The 18,322-nt window shown below is 43.1% G+C and overlaps 1 protein-coding gene across 6 annotated transcripts in view; it reads right to left on the minus strand.

Annotated features, from left to right (window-relative positions):
- Positions 1 to 17,737, minus strand: part of LOC122552582 (zinc finger protein PLAG1-like) — a 32,672-nt gene extending 14,935 nt beyond the window's left edge. Inside the window, exons 1-3 of one of the 6 annotated variants that reach the window (XM_043695300.1) lie at positions 17,527 to 17,667; positions 17,377 to 17,419; positions 1,603 to 1,636 (exon numbers count right to left, since the gene is read on the minus strand). In XM_043695300.1, the coding sequence (XP_043551235.1) occupies positions 1,603 to 1,621 (19 nt within the window). In that variant the 5' untranslated portion in view covers positions 1,622 to 1,636; positions 17,377 to 17,419; positions 17,527 to 17,667. The other 5 variants (XM_043695301.1, XM_043695299.1, XM_043695298.1 and 2 more) reach the window with 5 other exon arrangements.
- Between the last annotated feature and the right edge of the window lie 585 nt (positions 17,738 to 18,322).

Here is an 18,322-nt window from a genome sequence, read left to right on the forward strand (position 1 = left end):
ACTTGGTCATTTCCTCGAAGAACTCTATCAAGTTGGTAAGGCACGGTCTTCCCCTCACAAAATCATGCTGCCTATCACTGATAAACTCATTCTTTTCTAAATATAAATAGATCCTATCTCTCAGTACCCTCTCCAGCAACTTCCCCACCACCAACGTCAGGCTCACTGGTCTGTAATTACCCGGAATATCCCTACTATCCTTCTTGTACAGGGGGACAAGAAATTAAAGAATTAAAGTTCAGTATCGCGAAATAGCAGATTAGTGATCTCCAGCTGTGGGTTGCCTCCTGTGTGGGACCACATACTTGCTTTTTGCTTTTGGACTCCAAGCTGGAAGATGGAAGTTGGTCATTGATATATCGCTATGGCAACCAGAAAAATATTTAAGATCAAATAGGATTGTCTGGTGCACCCTGCAATTCTACATGATTATACTATTTTATAGAATCCCTACAGTGTGGAAGCAGGGCATTCAGCCCATCAAGTCTCCGAAAAGCATCCCACCCAGATCTACCCTATCCCTGTAACTTCCCATGGCCAATCCACCTAACCTGCACATCTTTGGACTGTGGGAGGATACCAGAGTACCCAGAGGAAACCCACACAGCCACAGGGAGAATGTGCAAACTCCACACAGACAGTTACACAAGGCTAGAATCGAACCCACGTCCCTGGTGCTGTGATACAGCAGTGCTAACCACTGAGCCACCGTGTCACACGTTATACAGCAGTGACATGAATACTTTATGAGAATGGGTACACTAGGAGTTTTTAGTAAAGGAAAATCTGCCTAATGACAGCCTTTGTATTGGTCTGGCTGCAGTTTGTTAGGCCAGTGGGTGCTATGTACTCAGAAGTATCTAGAAACATGTGAACAAGGAGTATCTTTCACCATCTCTCTCTGTGACCGAAAGAGCAAAACAAAAACGAAATTCTAATAGAGGAAAAGATCTAGAGATCCATCTAATGAACTATGCAATGAATGATCAATCAACACTTTGCAGCCAACATCACGTCACCATCACTAAGAAAAAAATTCAAAAAGATTGTGAGAAACTATCTGCCCCATGTTTTGGTCTGGACTTTGAGCAACAGAATTTGTTTCTCCCTGTCTATATTTTTTCATCTGGATAATTTGTGTCAAATCATCTGTACTTTATCTGTCCTATTTGTGAAGGAATGCTCGTCTGATTGGGTTTTTAAGGTCATAGTTTAAGTTGAACTTCATTGAGATCTAATCCTGTTTTGTTTGCCATTTGTTGAATGAGTTTCTTTTGTTAAATAAGTAGATATTTTCCTGTTAATAAGGAAAGCCAGTGTGAATTGATTTTGTCCTGAATAGCAGTGAATCAGGCGAATGAATTATTTTGGTCAGATATTTATGACGGCTTAGGAATTGTCGGGCTCTATTCTAGCACGTTTTTCTCTAGTGGATCAGGACCTGACTCTGATCATCTTCCAACATTCATTCACTTGGAGACTGATGTGTGTGTGTACTTTAAATGAGGAGTTCTGAATAAAACAAGTAGGGGAAATGAGCTACAAGTGAACACAAGTCAAACTTTCCAACATAATTTAAGACAAAGAGAAGATTGAACTTACAGAGCTCGTCGGAGGACATGTTCGAGGAGGATATCTGCTGAGGAAAATACTGTTTAGTAAAACACACAGCGACAGTCCTTAATCCTTCCATAACTTTGCCAGTACGATTCCTTGTCTCACCATTTACTTTCATGATTCCATCAATCTTTGAAAGCTCTTGCCTTGGTTGGAATACAGAAGTCAATGAATTAAAGGAAAGAATCGGACTCTAGAGAAATCTCCCAAGCGCCATATAATTGAGACACTGCAACAACAACAAACAACCCACCACTTGCACTTAAAACACAGCCTTAATTAAACTGCTCCAAAGCACACCACTGCAGCACTATTGTGCATTGTTGAACAGTAACATAGGCAGACGTTAATTGACCAAAAGCTGGTCAAATGTGATAAGCTTTAAAGAGGAGGAAAGCGAGGTTGAGAAGTTTAGCGAGGCACTTGGGGCCTTGGCTGTCTGTGGGAGCTTGCTGTGTGCTGTGATTCCTCTGTTATACCAGAGACCATAATCTCTATTGTGTCCAAAACAGATTCTGAGGACATGAAAGGCTCTATTTAAATGCAATCTTTTTTTAAAAACAAAACAGCCATATTGATATCTCCATGGAACTTTAATCTCTTTCCCTGTAAATGACAAACACACAACCCCTTGGGAAGAGATTAGATCATTCTCCAGGGGGTTTTAAGCTGTAGCATCAAATTCTAGCAATGCCCTTCGCTACTCAATCATCCCCTCCCAAATTCGCCAGTAACATTCTATGCTCACCACTACAACATTCCTGCAAACAACACTACATTTCTTTGATGTTTATTTTCATTGAGGCACAAGATATGGACTCCATTGATAACACTGGCATTTGAATCTCTCTCCTCACTGGCCCAACGATGGTATTGCTGAATCTTCTCATGTATTCAGCAGAAATACCTTGATACAACTGAGCGGCCATTTCGGAGAGAACTTGAGTTCTGGTTTGGAATTGAAATCACCCCTGTAGTGCAGAGTGGTCAGAACAGTCAGTTCGCTGCCCTAAAAGGTGATCAAATTAGATTTTTATGACACTGCTGATTCCGGCTTTTAAAACCTAGTGCTTTCTTAAAACTGATATTATGGTGGAGTATACCTGATTATTAGCACAGACCTTGAAAGTAATTTAATGACTGCATCATTATTTGTTTCTGTTTATTTCTGTTGACATCCAGTGAAAGCTGCAGTCAGCACTGGTGAGGAGTCTTCAGCGAGTCCATAAAACAGCCTTCAGAGCCTAAATTGGGAGTGAAATCTGAGTGAATTTCAGCAAATTTGGATTGTGGGTCAACCCACAACGGACTGCAGCAGTTCAAGAAGGCAGCTCACCACCACCTTTTCAAGGGGCAACTAGGGACAGGCAATAAACGCAGGACTCAGCCAGTGACTCCAATGTCCAATGAATGAATAAAAAACACTTGCTCTTTTTGCTTCACCCCCCACACTTCAGTGAGAGACCACAAGGTAAACAATCTCACCAACAAGCAGTGGAGGAAATAAACGGGGAATCTCAATCCCAGAACTTGGAACCTATTGCATTGAAACAAACTGTTCAGCTCAACTAATCTCTGCTGGTATTTATACTCTTCAAAAGCCTACTCCCAGTCCATTCACCTTATCTCAGCCTTCCAGGGCATCTTTCTATCCCCATTTCTCTCATGTTCTCATCTGGTTTTCTGAGAGAGGAGTTACCCATGAGAGGAAAGGTGTGTCTGTTAGATTACCCATCCAGTCAGGTGCATTCTTGGAGGTTTCATCACAACCATTCCATTTTCCTGTCCCTCATCAGCACATGGCTCCTTATTGGGTCAATTGGTCAAATGGTCTCTTCTCACACTTCATTTCTTTAGCTTAGTATCTTGCTCCATTCCACAACATCACACTGGACTCATTCCTGTGCTGGAACTGCATCATTGCACACTATCCTGATCAGGGGCACAGATCTCAAGGGAGAGGCATGAATCATTGTCTGCTGAAATGGTAGATCTGTCTAGATTGAGGGCTGGGTATGGATCTGTCTTGCTCAGTGAGGCACATCCATATGATATATAAAGATCATTTGAGAGAATGGATTTTCAAACAGTAGCATTTGGGATTGCTTTTCTGAAGCATTTCTTTAGAAATAACTAGGTCAGATAATCCTTCTGAAATAGTGATCTAATTCAGTATAAGTTAGACAACAGAGAACCCTTGGAGTGTTAATAAAAGATTGTTTTTACTGCTTCTTTTATGACAGTTTGAGTAAACATTAAAGCTATTTGCTTATTTTTGATTAAGACAAGGATTGTTGTTGAAACTGAAAGTTTTTCAGGCAGTTCAGAATAGACCTGAGAAGGTTCAGATAAATATAGTTAGCTAAGCAAATATAATTTCTCTCTGAGAAACAAGTACAGTATATGACAGTTCAGGGAAAACATGGTTATTTTAGTCTAAAAGTTTAGTTTGTGAAACATCCAAACCAAAAGTATTTGGTTAGAAATCTGCAGGCTGAGAAAGTTTAAACTCACAATTGATAGTCTACAGAAACAGAACTGGAGAGAATCAGTGAGACAAAATTTAAAGATTTTATATGGAGGAGTAATTTCACTAGATTTGAGTCTCTGTAATGGATAGCATCAGAAAACAGCTTGAGACTTTGTTTTTCAGTGTGTATCAAAACCATTCAAACTGCGTTCCAGAATTAGAAAATCTTTTTACTTGACTTTTGTGTAATAATTTTCTATTCCATTGTTAATAAAAAAAAACTGCAGTGCAGCATAACTATATTTAATTGAATGACTACCACGTTATCTAAAATAAGACCTTTCATTCTAGGATTTGACTTATTCAGCTTGGATCCCAACAAGGAACACATTTTATGGTCGATAAGGAGGGGAGCAAATATTAGGTCTGACTGCGGGGTGAATGATATGGCCATTAAAACAGTAATTGTATGACTTGACTTGTTAATCACCAGGCAGATCCTTCCAACACTTCACACCCATCTCTGAGGCATACTGACACAAAAGCAACAGCAGATTTCATAAATAAGGCAGCCTGAGGTTCTCAGGAAGGGCAGGAAAATGAAGTTGAGAATGCAATGGGAAGGTGATCGTATTAACACTGGACCTATTAATGCAGAGACATAGGTAATATCTGGGGGACCTGCATTCAAATCCTGCCATGGCGATTGCATTGAATTCATATTTCACCAATGAAATTAAAAGTCTAAAGAAGACCATCGCTGATATTTGGGGGGGGGGGGGGGGGGGCAGAAATCCATCTGGGTCACCAATGTGCTTTAAGAAAGGAATTCAGCCATCCTTACAAGATCTGGCATGCACGTGAATTCAGACCCACAACAATGTGGTGGATCTTATAACTACCCTCTGAGCAATTAGGGATGAATAATAAATGCTGGCCTAGCCAGTCATGTCCACATCAGGTGAATGAATAATAAAAATAAAAATCCTTGAACATATTGTTCTTGGAAACTGTCTTCAATGCATTCTATGAATTCCTCCTCAGGGCTAAGTGCTAATCTGACTATCTCAATCTAACTGAAGATAAAATCACCTATGATTAATGTTGTGCTATTTCGCATGCTCTCATTATCTCCTGATTTATTCTCAGCTTACTGTTAGGGGTTTGTAGAAATCATTATGTTAAAGGTTAATTAAGAGTGCATTATAAATTGCTTACAGATTGAAATTTCTGAGTATGTTCTGACAATTGAGAATGTCAGAGGAAAATGCTGTGGTGGGGGGGGCGGGGTTTGGCATGAGTGCTTCTAATTTTTAAGCAAAATATTTTGAAATAACAAATTTGTGACTATATGAACAAAGAATTTCACCACAATGTTGCCAATTCAGAGGTTCCAACAACACATCTCATTTTTGTTAAACAAAAGTAATCATAGAATATGGGCCAAAGGCAGATATATTGAGTTAGGCGCAGATAAGCCACCATCTCTCTGAATGGTGGAACAGGCTCGAAGGGCTGATTGGCCTACTCCTGTTCCGTTGAATAGACCAGCTTTGTTTGATACATTAGTCACATGTAATTCGAGGTATATATTACTGCATTTATGAAGATGTGATCTGAAATCTCGTATTAGTACGGTATGTGAATTTACACCTTTCCATGCTTTTGTTGATGAAACATATTAAGCTGTGTATTCTTTGAGAGTTCTCTTGTTATTACCTTAGGTATAAACCATCAAAATACCATGATCAGATCCCAGTGACTCATATGTTGTTACTTTCAATCTTATTAGTTTCATGTGCAGAGTTCATGTGATACATTCTCATGTTTTCCAGCACCAGAGTCTCAAACCCTTTAACACTGAAGAAACAGTACCTTCCACAGATCAAAAGAAATCGTCTGAAAAAAATGTGGAACAACTCTTTTGTCGATAAACACACTCTTAATCGTTAAACAAGCTGCTGTGCTTCCAAGACCCTCCATTGTTTCTGCTTTAACTACCTAACGGCGTTGTCACACTGAATTGATGGCCAACGTTTGGATATTTACAGTGCACGCAATGAACACAGCCTTTTAAAACAGCAGTGTCCAAGATGTTAGCCACGTGTGGCTAATTGGGAATCCAGATGTGAGATGGGGGTGGCACGGTGGCTTAGTGGTTAGCACTGTTGCCTCACTGCACCAGGGACCCAAGTTCAAGTCCTGCCTCGGGTAACTCTCTGTGTGGAGTTTGTATGTTCTCCGTGTCTGCGTGGGTTTCCTCCAGGTGCTCTGGTTTCCTCCCACTGTCCAAAGATGTGCAGGTTAGATGAATTGGCCACGCTAAATTGCCCGCAGTGTTAGGTGGATTAGTCAGGGGGGAATGGGTCTGGGTGGGTTGCTCTTCGGAGGGTCAGCGTGGACTTGTTGGGCTGAAGGGCCTGTTTCCGCACTGTAGGGAATCTAATTATTGTATTCCTGATTTGTATTGTTTTTTAAAAAACTCTTTCATTGATCATTTGATCACAATACTCAGATTGCCAAGATATGCGTTTGTGAATTTTAACCTTTGTCAATATTTGTTTGGTAATAGATGAAGGCAGAGAATGCAATTTTTTTAATCAATGTGGCTGCTTTATTTCCCTGGTTACTGGATAACAGTAGGATTACACATCGCAGAATCACAGTACTGTTCCAGTGCAGACGGAGGTTAGTGACCCCTCATGAGTGCACCGCCTCTCTGAATGAGCATTTCACTTTGTAAAAATTCACTCAGGGGATGAGGGCATCCCTGGCTAGGAAAGCATTTACTACTCACCCCTAATTGCCCAGAGGGCAGCCCAGAATACTGCTGTCAGTCTGGAGTCACATACAGGTCAGACCAGGTAAGGATGGCAGATTTCTTTCCCTAAAGAACATCAGTCAACAGGATGTTATTTTTATGATATTTGAGGAAAGTTACATGGTCACTATTAGCATTTAATTTCAGATTTTCATAAAATTCAAATTTCAATATCTACCATGGTGGGATTTGAACTCTTGTTCCCAGAACTTTGGCTTGGGGGTTAGTGAAGATCTACTCTCCTTAATACTTCTTCAGTCTGCGTGTTTGGGTATTTGCAAGTGTGTGTAAGTCTGTGGTTGTTTATGTGTGTGTAAATCTATGTCTGTGTATGTGTGTGCGAGTCTATGTTTGTGTATATGTGTCTATACATGTGCAAGTCTGTGTCTACCTGAATCTGTCAGTACATGTAAATCTGTGTGTTGCTGTATGTGTGTGTAGGTGCATGTACCTGTGTTCACACATACATGGAAACCCACATATATTCTATGTATTGACTACATTGTTGAAAGGACCAATGGAATTCACATTCTCAGCAGATTTTACGTTCTCTAATCAGCAAGGGCCATACAGTCATACAGCACAGAAGAGGCCCTTTGGATCATCGAGTCTATGGGGGCCTATCTGTTCCAATCCCACTTTCCAGCACTTAGCCCATAGCCTTGAGTCTTTATGACGTTTCAAGTATTCACCTGCCACCCTCAAGAATCAGTAGACAATCAGCCCAAGATCCCTGTGTTCCTCTCTCAGCTTTCTAGTGTCCTGCCATTCAGTGAATATTCCCTTGCCTTCTTACTTCTGCCAAATGAATCCTCTCACACTTTTCATCTGCCTCTGATCTGCTCACCAACCCAATCCATCTGTATCTTCCTGTAATCTAAGACCTTCTATTAACTACTCAGCTAATTCGCATATCATCCACAAACCTACTCAACAAGCCCCCTGCACATCCTCCTCTACACCGTCTATTACAAACATGAAGGGATCTTGTACTGAGCCCTGTGGTATGCTACTGCAAACTGGGCTCCAGTCCACACAAACAGCCTTCTAATACCACCCTCTGCCTCTGGTCACTAAGCCAACTTTGGATCCTTCCATCTACCTATTGCACTCTCAACTACCTTCTCCCCAGCTCCACCCTCCTCCCATTTATCTCTCCAACCCCGAGGCTTCCAGCCTCATTCCTGATGAAGGGCTCCTGCCCAAAACGTCGATTTTCCTGCTCCTCGGATGCTGCCTGACCTGCTGTGCTTTTCTAGCACCGCTCTAATCTTGACTCTGATATCACTTTCGCCTAGTTGATTTTAACCTTACGGCGAATCCTCTTGCAAGGATGCCTATCTTGAAGAAGTTCTCCTCCTCTCTTTACAAAGATCTGAGTGAGTCTCTCTCTCACTGCAACCCCAGGTCATCTCCTCTGCCCTGAAGCTCTTCAACCATGTCCTGAAACAGACTCGAAGAACACCTCATCTTCAGCCTCGGCACACTTCAACTCCAGGGCATCAATGCGGACTTCACTAGTTTCCTTATTTCCCCTCCCCCCACCTTACCCCAGTTCCAACCTTCCAGCTCAGCACCATCCTCATGACCTGTCCCAACTATCAATCTTCTTTCCCACCTATCCATTCCACCCTCCTCTCTGACCTATCACCTTTATCCACAACTCCATCCACCTACTGTACTCCTAGCTACCTGCTCCTCAGCCCCACCCCCTGCCATTTATCTCTCCACACCAGAGGCTCCCAGCCTCATTCCTGATGAAGGGCTCCTGCCTGAAGCGTCGATTTTCCTGCTCCTCCAATGCTGCCTGACCTGCTGTGCTTTTGCAGCACCACTCTAATCTCGACTTTGATTTCCAGCATCTGCAGTCCTCACTTTCGCCTTTGGATCCATCTTGACAAGTTACCCTAGATCTTGATGTTAGAAAACTTCCTAAAACTTCCTGCACAATTTTACAATAAAATGTGTTTGGCAAGATGGCCTAGTGGTATTATTATCACTGAACTATTAATCCAGACACCCAGGTAACATATCTGGGTTCAAACCCAGCCACACAGATGGTAGAATTTGAATTCAATTTATTTTCAAAAATCTGGAATTTGATAACCATGAATCCATTGTCCATTGTTGGGACAAACCCATCTGCTTCACTTTAGGGAAGGAAACTGCTATCCTTAACTGGTCTGGACTTCAGACCCACAGCAATGTAGTTGACTCATACCTGCCCTCTGGGCAATTAGGGACGGGCAATAAATGCTCTCCTATCCTACCAGCCACAGCTTTTGCACAGCTTTGATCTGCCCCTAATGCATCCTTGGTTTGATTTACTTCAGCAAATGGAACTATAGACCAGTGAGCCGGATGTCGGTGGTGGGCAAGTTGTTGGAGGGAAGCCCGAGGGACAGGATATACATGTATTTGGAAAGGCAAGGACTGATTAGGGATAGTCAACATGGCTTTGTGCGAGGGAAATCATGTCTCACAAACTTGATTGAGTTTTTTGAAGAAGTAACAAAGAAGATTGATGAGGGCAGAGCAGTAGATGTGATCTATATGGACTTCAGTAAGGCGTTCGACAAGGTTCCCCATGGGAGACTGATTAGCAAGGTTAGACCTCACGGAATACAGCAAGAACTAGCCATTTGGATAAGAACTGGCTCAAAGGTAGAAGACAGAGGGTGGTAGTGGAGGATTGTTTTTTAGATTGGAGGCCTGTGACCAGTGGAGTGCTACAAGGATCGGTGCTGGGTCCTCTATGTTTTGTCATTTACATAAATGATTTGGATGGGAGCATAAGAGGTACAGGTAGTAAGTTTGCAGATGTCACCAAAATTGGAGGTGTAGTGGACAGCAAAGAGGGTTACCTCAGATTACAACAGGATCTGGACCAGATGGGCCAATGGGCTGAGAAATGGCAGTTTAATTCAGATAAATGCGAGGTGGGAGGTCATGTTATGGCTGTACAGGACATCGGTTAGGCCACTGTTGGAATATTGCGTGTAATTCTGGTCTCCTTCATATCAGAAAGATGTTGTGAAACTTGAAAGGCTTCAGAAAAGATTTACAAGGATGTTGCCAGGGTTGGAGGATTTGAGCTATAGGGAGAGGCTGAACAGGCTGGGGCTGTTTTCCCTGGTGCGTCGGAGGCTGAGGGGTGACCTTATAGAGGTTTACAAAATTATGAGGGGCATGGATAGGATAAATAGACAAAGTCTTTTCCCTGGGATCGGGGAGTCCAGAACTAGAGGGGCATAGGTTTAGGGTAAGAGGGGAAAGATATAAAAGAGACCTAAGGGGCAACTTTTTCACGCAGAGTGTGGTACGTGTATGGAATGAGCTGCCAGAAGAAGTGGTGGAGGCTGGTACAATTGCAACATTTAAGAGGCATTTGGATGGGTATATGAATGGGAAGTGTTTGGAGGGATATGGGCCGGGTGCTGGCAGGTGGGACTAGATTGAGTTGAGATATCTGGTCGGCATGGGCGGGTTGGACCGAAGGGTCTGTTTCCATGCTGTACATCTCTACGACTCTATGCCACATAAATGAACGTTGTTGCAATATGGTGACAGTGACTGTATGTCCAAAATGGAAGCATCGATTGGAAAATACTTTTGGCTTTTGTCAGCATTGCTCAGTAAATAACAGACTGGGAGATTCTGAGTCTGTACAATGAAGTATATTTACAAAATAAATCTCTCAATTTCTATAGTATCATTCACAGCCTCAGAACATTGTTACATCTCAGGAAATTCAGTCAATGCTGTAAAATAGGAAATGTTGCTGACAACATGCTCACAATTTTCCACATACAACAATGAGATGGATGGCCAGTTTTGGATGACTCAGACATTGGGAAAATTATATGCGTTAATTTTGAGGATGAGCTTTAACGTCCATCTGAGGGTGTAGGCATGCATTTGTTTAACACCTCACCTTATATTAAACAAGAATGCATCACCCTCTGAACCAAAGTGATATATTGCTGCAAAACAAGAAAGTCCATTAAAACTTTCTGCCTTACACTCATCAGGACAGATACAAGAACATCAAATTTCAAACTGAGCAACAATTTACTCTCTATGAGAAAAGTGTGCTGATTGGTAGATAAGCTAAGATATTTCTATCGAGAATGTACCAGGGAATTGTTGCTGATATGCTTCTGAGAACAGGGTCCTACCTATATACATGTGTAACTTCAAACAAGTGTCAGTGAGTCACAATGACTAGAAATCTTAAATTGATTATTAGTGAAATCCTTAGCACATTTGGGATTGTTCAGCAAGTACTGTCCAACCGTGCAGTCACATCTAATGAGTTGTTATAAGTTTTGTAAGCGGCGCCTGGTTGGTTATGGTCAGTATGCTCCTGCTACAAACAGGCCGAAAGTGTGGATTTATACAATTCACAATGAGATATTAAGTCAGAAGACCAATGCATCCAGCATTGCACCAGCACAGAAATTCATACCTCTTCATTCTCATTTGTAAGACTGGAATAACATCCCTTTACCTTGACTGCACCATCTTGTACATGGAGACTATCACTTGTATTGCTAGTGCATAGTGGGTGTTCAAATATTTCAAAGAAAACCTTTTCTTATGCAGTATAAATTGTTATTATAAATTGTTGAAGTTTGGTATTCTTGCAGCTGTGCTGATGAGTGCAACCGAAAAAGCTTTGACAATATTGTCTTGATTTTCAGAATTAAGTGTTGTCTGTGGTCAGTTTGCACGTGCAAGTTTTCTTTTGTTGAATTGGCCGTAAAACTGAGATTTTAGAAACTGACTCTAGAGAATTATCTAATATATATAGGATCATGGAATCCCGACAGAGTGTAGGCAGGTCATTTGGCCCATCAACTTCACATGACCCTCTGAAGAGCATCCCACCTACACCCACCCCTCCAGCTTATCCCTGTAACCCTGCATTTCCCATAGTTAACCCACCTAACCCACACAGCACTGAACACTATGGACAATTTAGCATTACACAGGGAGAATGTGGAAACTCCACACAGACAGCTGGTCAGAGCTTGTGACTACATTGTGACTGTTGACACAGAAAAAGCAAATGAGGTAAATCTTGATCAGCAACAGGGCAAGTTGGAAGAGAAGCAGGAACCAAACACCGAGACAGCAGGAATTAAGTTCAAAACAAGCAGGATGTACTCATGAGGATGCTTCTAACTGACCGCTGACCTATCAGTCACTTACTCCTCAGTCACTCTGGCCCTGCTTACATCTTGGTGGTCAACTTTATTCTTCAATTTGTGTTAGAAACTCAAAACTGAATTGAAAGTCTTCATCCTGCACTAAATTTAATTCACTCATTCATTTCACACAGTTGTGTTAAAGCATCCAACAGGAAAGTTTTCACCCAAATGGCGAGGATTCCATATGGTTAAAACCAACACCAGCTTCTGAGAGTCCATGCGCATGGGAATTGCAAGCATTTCATTGTCTCAAGGGGTCTTTTGTGGAGAGTAATCATGACCCTCCCTCTGGGCTTGAGGTTCAAGTCCCAGCTGCTCCAGAGGTATGTCAAAACATATTTGAACAGCAGATTCAAAATATTCATTTTTCTGACATAAAACTTTGGTCAAAGTGATCAGAAACCCCTGCAAATGGGTGTAAAACAATTGAGTTTCCACGTATAGCAAGACCCTAATAAATCTAGGGACCATGAGAGCTTTTTTGCCAGGGTTTAGTGTTTGTGTGACTGAGGAGGCAACATCATAGCCAAGTGCCTGATCTGAAGACCAGGAAATGGCAAAAGAGAGGGAAACAACAACTTGTGCTGTCTTCACCCTCTGGTATGTTGGATGTTGCAATGTTATGTACAGAGCGAGGTGGGAGTGAAGAAAGCAGAGAGAGGAAATTATTTTTTCACAAAAGAGATCAGAATTACCACAGACTCTCCACGTATAAATAGAGGCCGACTTGGTGTTGGGATACCAGCCTCTGTGGAGTTATTTCAGTGGCGATGAGAGAAAAGCACACTCCTGAAGAAATTCACTCGTAACAGTCATCTTCAAATTAAGATAAGCACTTCTGGTATTATGCTATTATTTGGGAAACTTGACTCATTCGATCCTGCTGTCAAAGACTGAGCGCAGTTTGTTGAAAGAATGCATTATTTTTTCTGGGCAAATGACATTGGGGCAGATGAAAAGCAACAAGTAATTCTCCTGACAGCCTGTGGACCCATAGCTTTTTTGGTTTTAAGGAGCCTGACTTTTCCTAAGGCACCTGACACTAAAACCTTTTGAAGGTAGGTGGATTTCGTTAAGGAATATTATGACCCCCGAGCCTCCTCTCATTCTGAGACACTATCAATTTACTCGGCAAACGAAGAAACAAGGGAATCCGTATCAGGATTTTTGACGAGGTTAAGATGATTGGCAGAGGCATGTGACTTTGATTTAACCCTTAACGAGATGCTGAGAGACTGTTTGGTAAACGGGTTAATGATGTAATCATTGAGCCTACTAGCTGAAGCCCAGGCAGACTTCAAACAGACACTACAGCTGGCTTTATCATTGAAAACTATGGCAAGTAGAGCATGTGAGTTGTAGGGTATTCCGATGGAAGTGGAGACTCTCGCCAGGCCAACCGAGCTTGGGGAACACCGCTTAAGTGAAGGCGGTTGCACAGCCTCACTGAGGACATAATCTGAACAGAGGGACTCTCGGTCACCCCACAGTAAAACCCCAAAACAAAGCCAAGCCTCAACCAAACGGTTAATATCTTCTTCACGATCTCGACTGGCAAGTCATTGTAGTTGCTGTCGGTATGCGGACTCGAGACAGCAAAGGAGTCCTCCCAGACCTGAACTGAATAAGATAACTCACACATCGGTATCCAGGAGAGTGCGCATTCTGGAAAGTCCACCTACATCTGGTTTGGAACAGTTAAATTGTTCAGCAACATCCAAATCAGAACCAATCAAAATAAACATCTGGTTAAATGGTCACCTGGTTTTAATGGAGATCGATTCTGCTGCAGACAATTCAGTGATTGCTGAACCAGTCCTTTACAAACTCGTTCTGGATTCCAACCCTTATGCTTGCACAAGACCAGAGCTAGACTAAGAACTGAAACCTTTACAGATTAACGATACAGCTCTGGTTCCAGTCTGTTATGAGAAGCAGCTAGTTCACTTCCCACTGATTGAAGTAAAAGGCTCAGGCCCAAGCCTGATGAGGTGAAGTTGATGAGGTTGAGAAATATTCCCTTCGATTGACTCAACATTTTTTGATTAGAAAGTGGCTACCCGAGTGAAGTCCTAATTAAATACCCGGAGGTTTTTCAGGAAGGTCCAGGGACTACCAAAGGAGGCATGGCCACTTTAAATGTTGACCAGGAAGCAATTCCATGTTTCTTCAAGATTTGCCCAATGCCATTTGCCTTAAGGGCAAAAGTAGAGACTGAAATCAGGAGGCTGGCAAATGAAGGAATCCTGGATTTCCACATCTAGGAAGGGGAGTGTGTTGTTGTTCTCTTCCGTTCTGGTGAAGTTTATGCCAGTAAGGATGTTGTTAATGATATTGTAGGTTTCCTCTAATTTGTTCCATTTCATTATGACAAAGGTGTTACCCACATAGCGGACCCAAAGTTCGGGTCGGATCATGGGGAGGGCTGTTTGTTCTAGTCTCTGCATAACTACTTCTGCCATGAATCCTGATACTGGTGATCCCATGGTGATCCCGTTGACTTGTTTGTAGGTCTTGTCATTGAAGGTGAAGTGGGGAGTGAGGCACAAGTCTGATAGCATGAGGATGCTGTTCTTGCTGATGGAGTTGGTGCTGTCTGGTGTTTGTGTCTTTGGTTCATTTCATAGTGAGGTCAGTGTTTCTTTGGCCAGAGTGATATTAAGGTACACAAACCAGGGCCCCCCCCCTCAGACCCATCGTCTCACTTCCTGGCCCACTGACATACAGACTGGCAAAGGAGCTTCACTGTAAACAGAAGCACCTGGTAGAAGACTCATGCCCCTCCATGCACTCCATCCAAGAATTCCTGAACATCATCAAAGACGCCACGATAGAAGAGGACAAAGTAATTGTCTCCTTCGATGTAATTGTCTCCTATTCACATCAAAGAAACACCAACCTCACTACTAGATGAAATGTTGACTCTCCTGCCCCTCGGATGCTGCCTGACCTGCTGCGCTTTTCCAGCACCACACTCTCGACTCTGATCACCAGCATCTGCAGTCCTCACTTTCTCCACAGCCAGTGGAGAGCTGCAGACCAGCGTCTACAGGAAAACAACACAGACAGACCAGATACTCAACTACAGTAGCAATCATCCCAACACCCACAAATGGAACTGCATCAGGACATTATTTAAATGGGCCACAACACACTACAGCACCCAGGAACTACGAGCAGCAGAAGAAAAATACCTTTACAGTGCATTCAAGAAGAAAGGGTACCCAATAAACTCATCCAAGGCCTGCTCCCTGGATACTGCCTGACCTGCTGTGCTTTTCCAGCACCACTCTAATCTTGACTCTAATCTCCAGCATCTGTAGTACCCACTTCCATCCAATTAACACAGTCCGCCAATTCTTAACCAACAAACCCAAATAAGAACACACAACACACCCATTGACTCTAGCCACACCACCATACATCAGAGACATCTTGGAGATGTCTACCAGACTACTCCGACCTCTTGACATTATGGTAACCTTCCAACACACAAACAGCTCCTGGTGAACCTAAAGGACCTGTACCAACAACTGACAAATCGAATGCCATTTATAAAATAGCCTGCAAGGACTGCAACAAACACTACATTGAACAGACAGACAGGAAACTAGCCATCAGGATACATTAGCACCAACTAGTCACCAAAAGACATGGAGCAGCTATCACTCGTATTGTTATACACAGACGAAGAAGGACACCACTTTGACTGGGACAATACATCCCTCCCAGCACAGGCTAAACAGAGACACACACGGCAATTCCTAGAGGCCTGGCAATCAAACTCATCAACAAACACATCGATTTGGACCCCAATAACCAACCTCAGAGAAAAAGAACCGGAAATGATATCACCCACCCTAATAGACCAAGAGACATAAATAGCAAGCAAGACAGAACACCAGTGCTTCAACGGAGGCTCACTGATGATGTTTCCTAACATGGTGATGAAATATCTGAGAACAAATCTACCAGCTCAGTGAGAAAACTTACAACCTGATACTTCGGAAACGGAGATGGACACAGTGGATATCGCTGCCTCGATGTCTTTGCCGGCTGAAGAGGAGAATGAATTTCTTCCGAGATGATCTGGGCACAAGGTGAGCTGCTGTACGTTACATGCCACCTGTGTCCGGGGCAGAGTTGGAAGAACCTGGCCCGGTGCTAAACCCCCCTCCCCCCCCAGGAGCAGCTAGAAAAAAAGAACCAGCCTATATCCTCGGACTCAGAGGCGGAGGGAGGTAGTGATTGTAATGAGGTCAGGCAACTGGACCTCATAGAATATGTATTCCCTGATTGGGGTTTTATCCTGATCCAATCAGGGAGCCCTGGCTGACAGACCTAAACGGAGTGTCAGAGGGTGTGTTCACTCTGAGGGAGCTGGATCGGTGTCAAGGACTCTGCACGTATAAATAAAGGGTGACTTGGTGACAAGATCCCAGCCTCCGTGGGGTTATTTAAGGAATGGCGTATTGTAGCTCTGAATCTCCTGCTGAATGAGGTTGAGATAACTGTGTTAAAGTAGCTGAGCGCTGCCTGTCAGCTCTACAGTTGGCTATGTCACATTTCACAAGGCACCCAGGGTACATGAATAGGAAGGGTTTGGTGGGATATGGGCCAAATGTTGGCAAATGGTACCGGGTCAGATTAGGATGTCCGGTCAGCGTGGACGAGATGGAGCGAAGGGTCTGTTTCCGTGCTATCTGACTTTATAACAATTATATAATAAGCCCCAATCCGAAACCCGTCTACACTCCTTTATGACCATTCATAAAATTCTGGTGAACAGAAGAGGTCGAACTGGAGCCGCAATTGTATCTGCAAAAACATTGGCCAGGGGGAGAGAGAGAGAGAGAGAGAGCGAGCAAGGTCTAGGAGTTGTAGATTACTTTCCAAAATAAACAGACTCCAAGATTGACTCCTCACCCCAGAACATGTATAGGGTCTCTCGATATAAGCCACACACAAGAGTAAAAGGAAGAATTCACCAAATTGCAAATTCCCTCGATGTGATGTTATTGAAATTGGCAGTACAAAGAAATCAGGAATGAGGAAAGTGGTCAGGCACCATCCAAGGAGCAGGAGAATCGACGTTTCGGGCATGTGCCCTTCAAAGCAGGGACAGTGTAATGATAGCATCTAATTATTCATAAATAGAATAAACGCACTCCGATGCAAATGATAGCCGCAATGAAAACCATTAATATTCTCCCTGCTTCCCAAAATGATGCAAACAGCGAATTTAAATAATTTACTTTTCATTGGATATCCGGGCGGGGAGAGGAGACAGAAGGAAGACTGCGGAAAGAGAGAGAGAGAGAGAGAGAAGTTCAGAAACTCCAGCTCTGGGTCAGGAGTTGCAGTTTTGCATTGTCAGAGAACATGCTGCCGAGAGGGGAACTCACCCGCATCGCATCGCCCCCCTCCCCGCCCCTCATTCACACCTCCTCCGAACGGCCTCTCTCTCCGCTCCTCACTGCTCCCCGAGGGTCCCTCCGTCCCTTCCCGTACAACAGGCAGGCCAACTCGACCAGATCCTGGGGGCGGGATTCACAAAGGAAGTTCACAATTCTTCACAAATGGAACCTACCAGTCACTGAGAGCTGCAGGGGGCCCGGGGACGTGGGAAGAGGGGAGGAGAGGAGGGGCGATACTACTGTTGTAACTCATACACACAATACCCACTAACACACAGACTGCTGAATAACACATGTACATTCTTCACTGACATACAGAAGACTGAATAACACACATACACATACAATACTCACTAACACAGTGTTGAATAACACATGTACATTCTTCACTGACATACAGAAGACTGAATAACACATACACTCTAGACTAGAGCTCATACACACAATACCCACTAACACACAGACTGCTGAATAACACATGTACATTCTTCACTGACAGACAGAAGACTGAATAACACACATACACATACAATACTCACTAACACAGACTGTTGAATAACACATGTACATTCTTCACTGACATACAGAAGACTGAATAACACATATAGTCTAGACTAGAGTGGTGCTGGAAAAGCATAGCAGTTCAGGCAGCATCCGAGGAGCAGGAAAATCGACGTTTCGGGCAAAAGCCCTTCATCAGGAATAGAGGCAGAGTGCCCGCGGAGTGGAGAGATATATGAGAGGGGGGTGGGAGTGGGGAGAAAGTAGCATAGAGTACAATAGG

The sequence above is a fragment of the Chiloscyllium plagiosum genome, chromosome 9 (genome assembly GCF_004010195.1).
Source record: "Chiloscyllium plagiosum isolate BGI_BamShark_2017 chromosome 9, ASM401019v2, whole genome shotgun sequence".
Taxonomy (NCBI): domain Eukaryota; kingdom Metazoa; phylum Chordata; class Chondrichthyes; order Orectolobiformes; family Hemiscylliidae; genus Chiloscyllium; species Chiloscyllium plagiosum.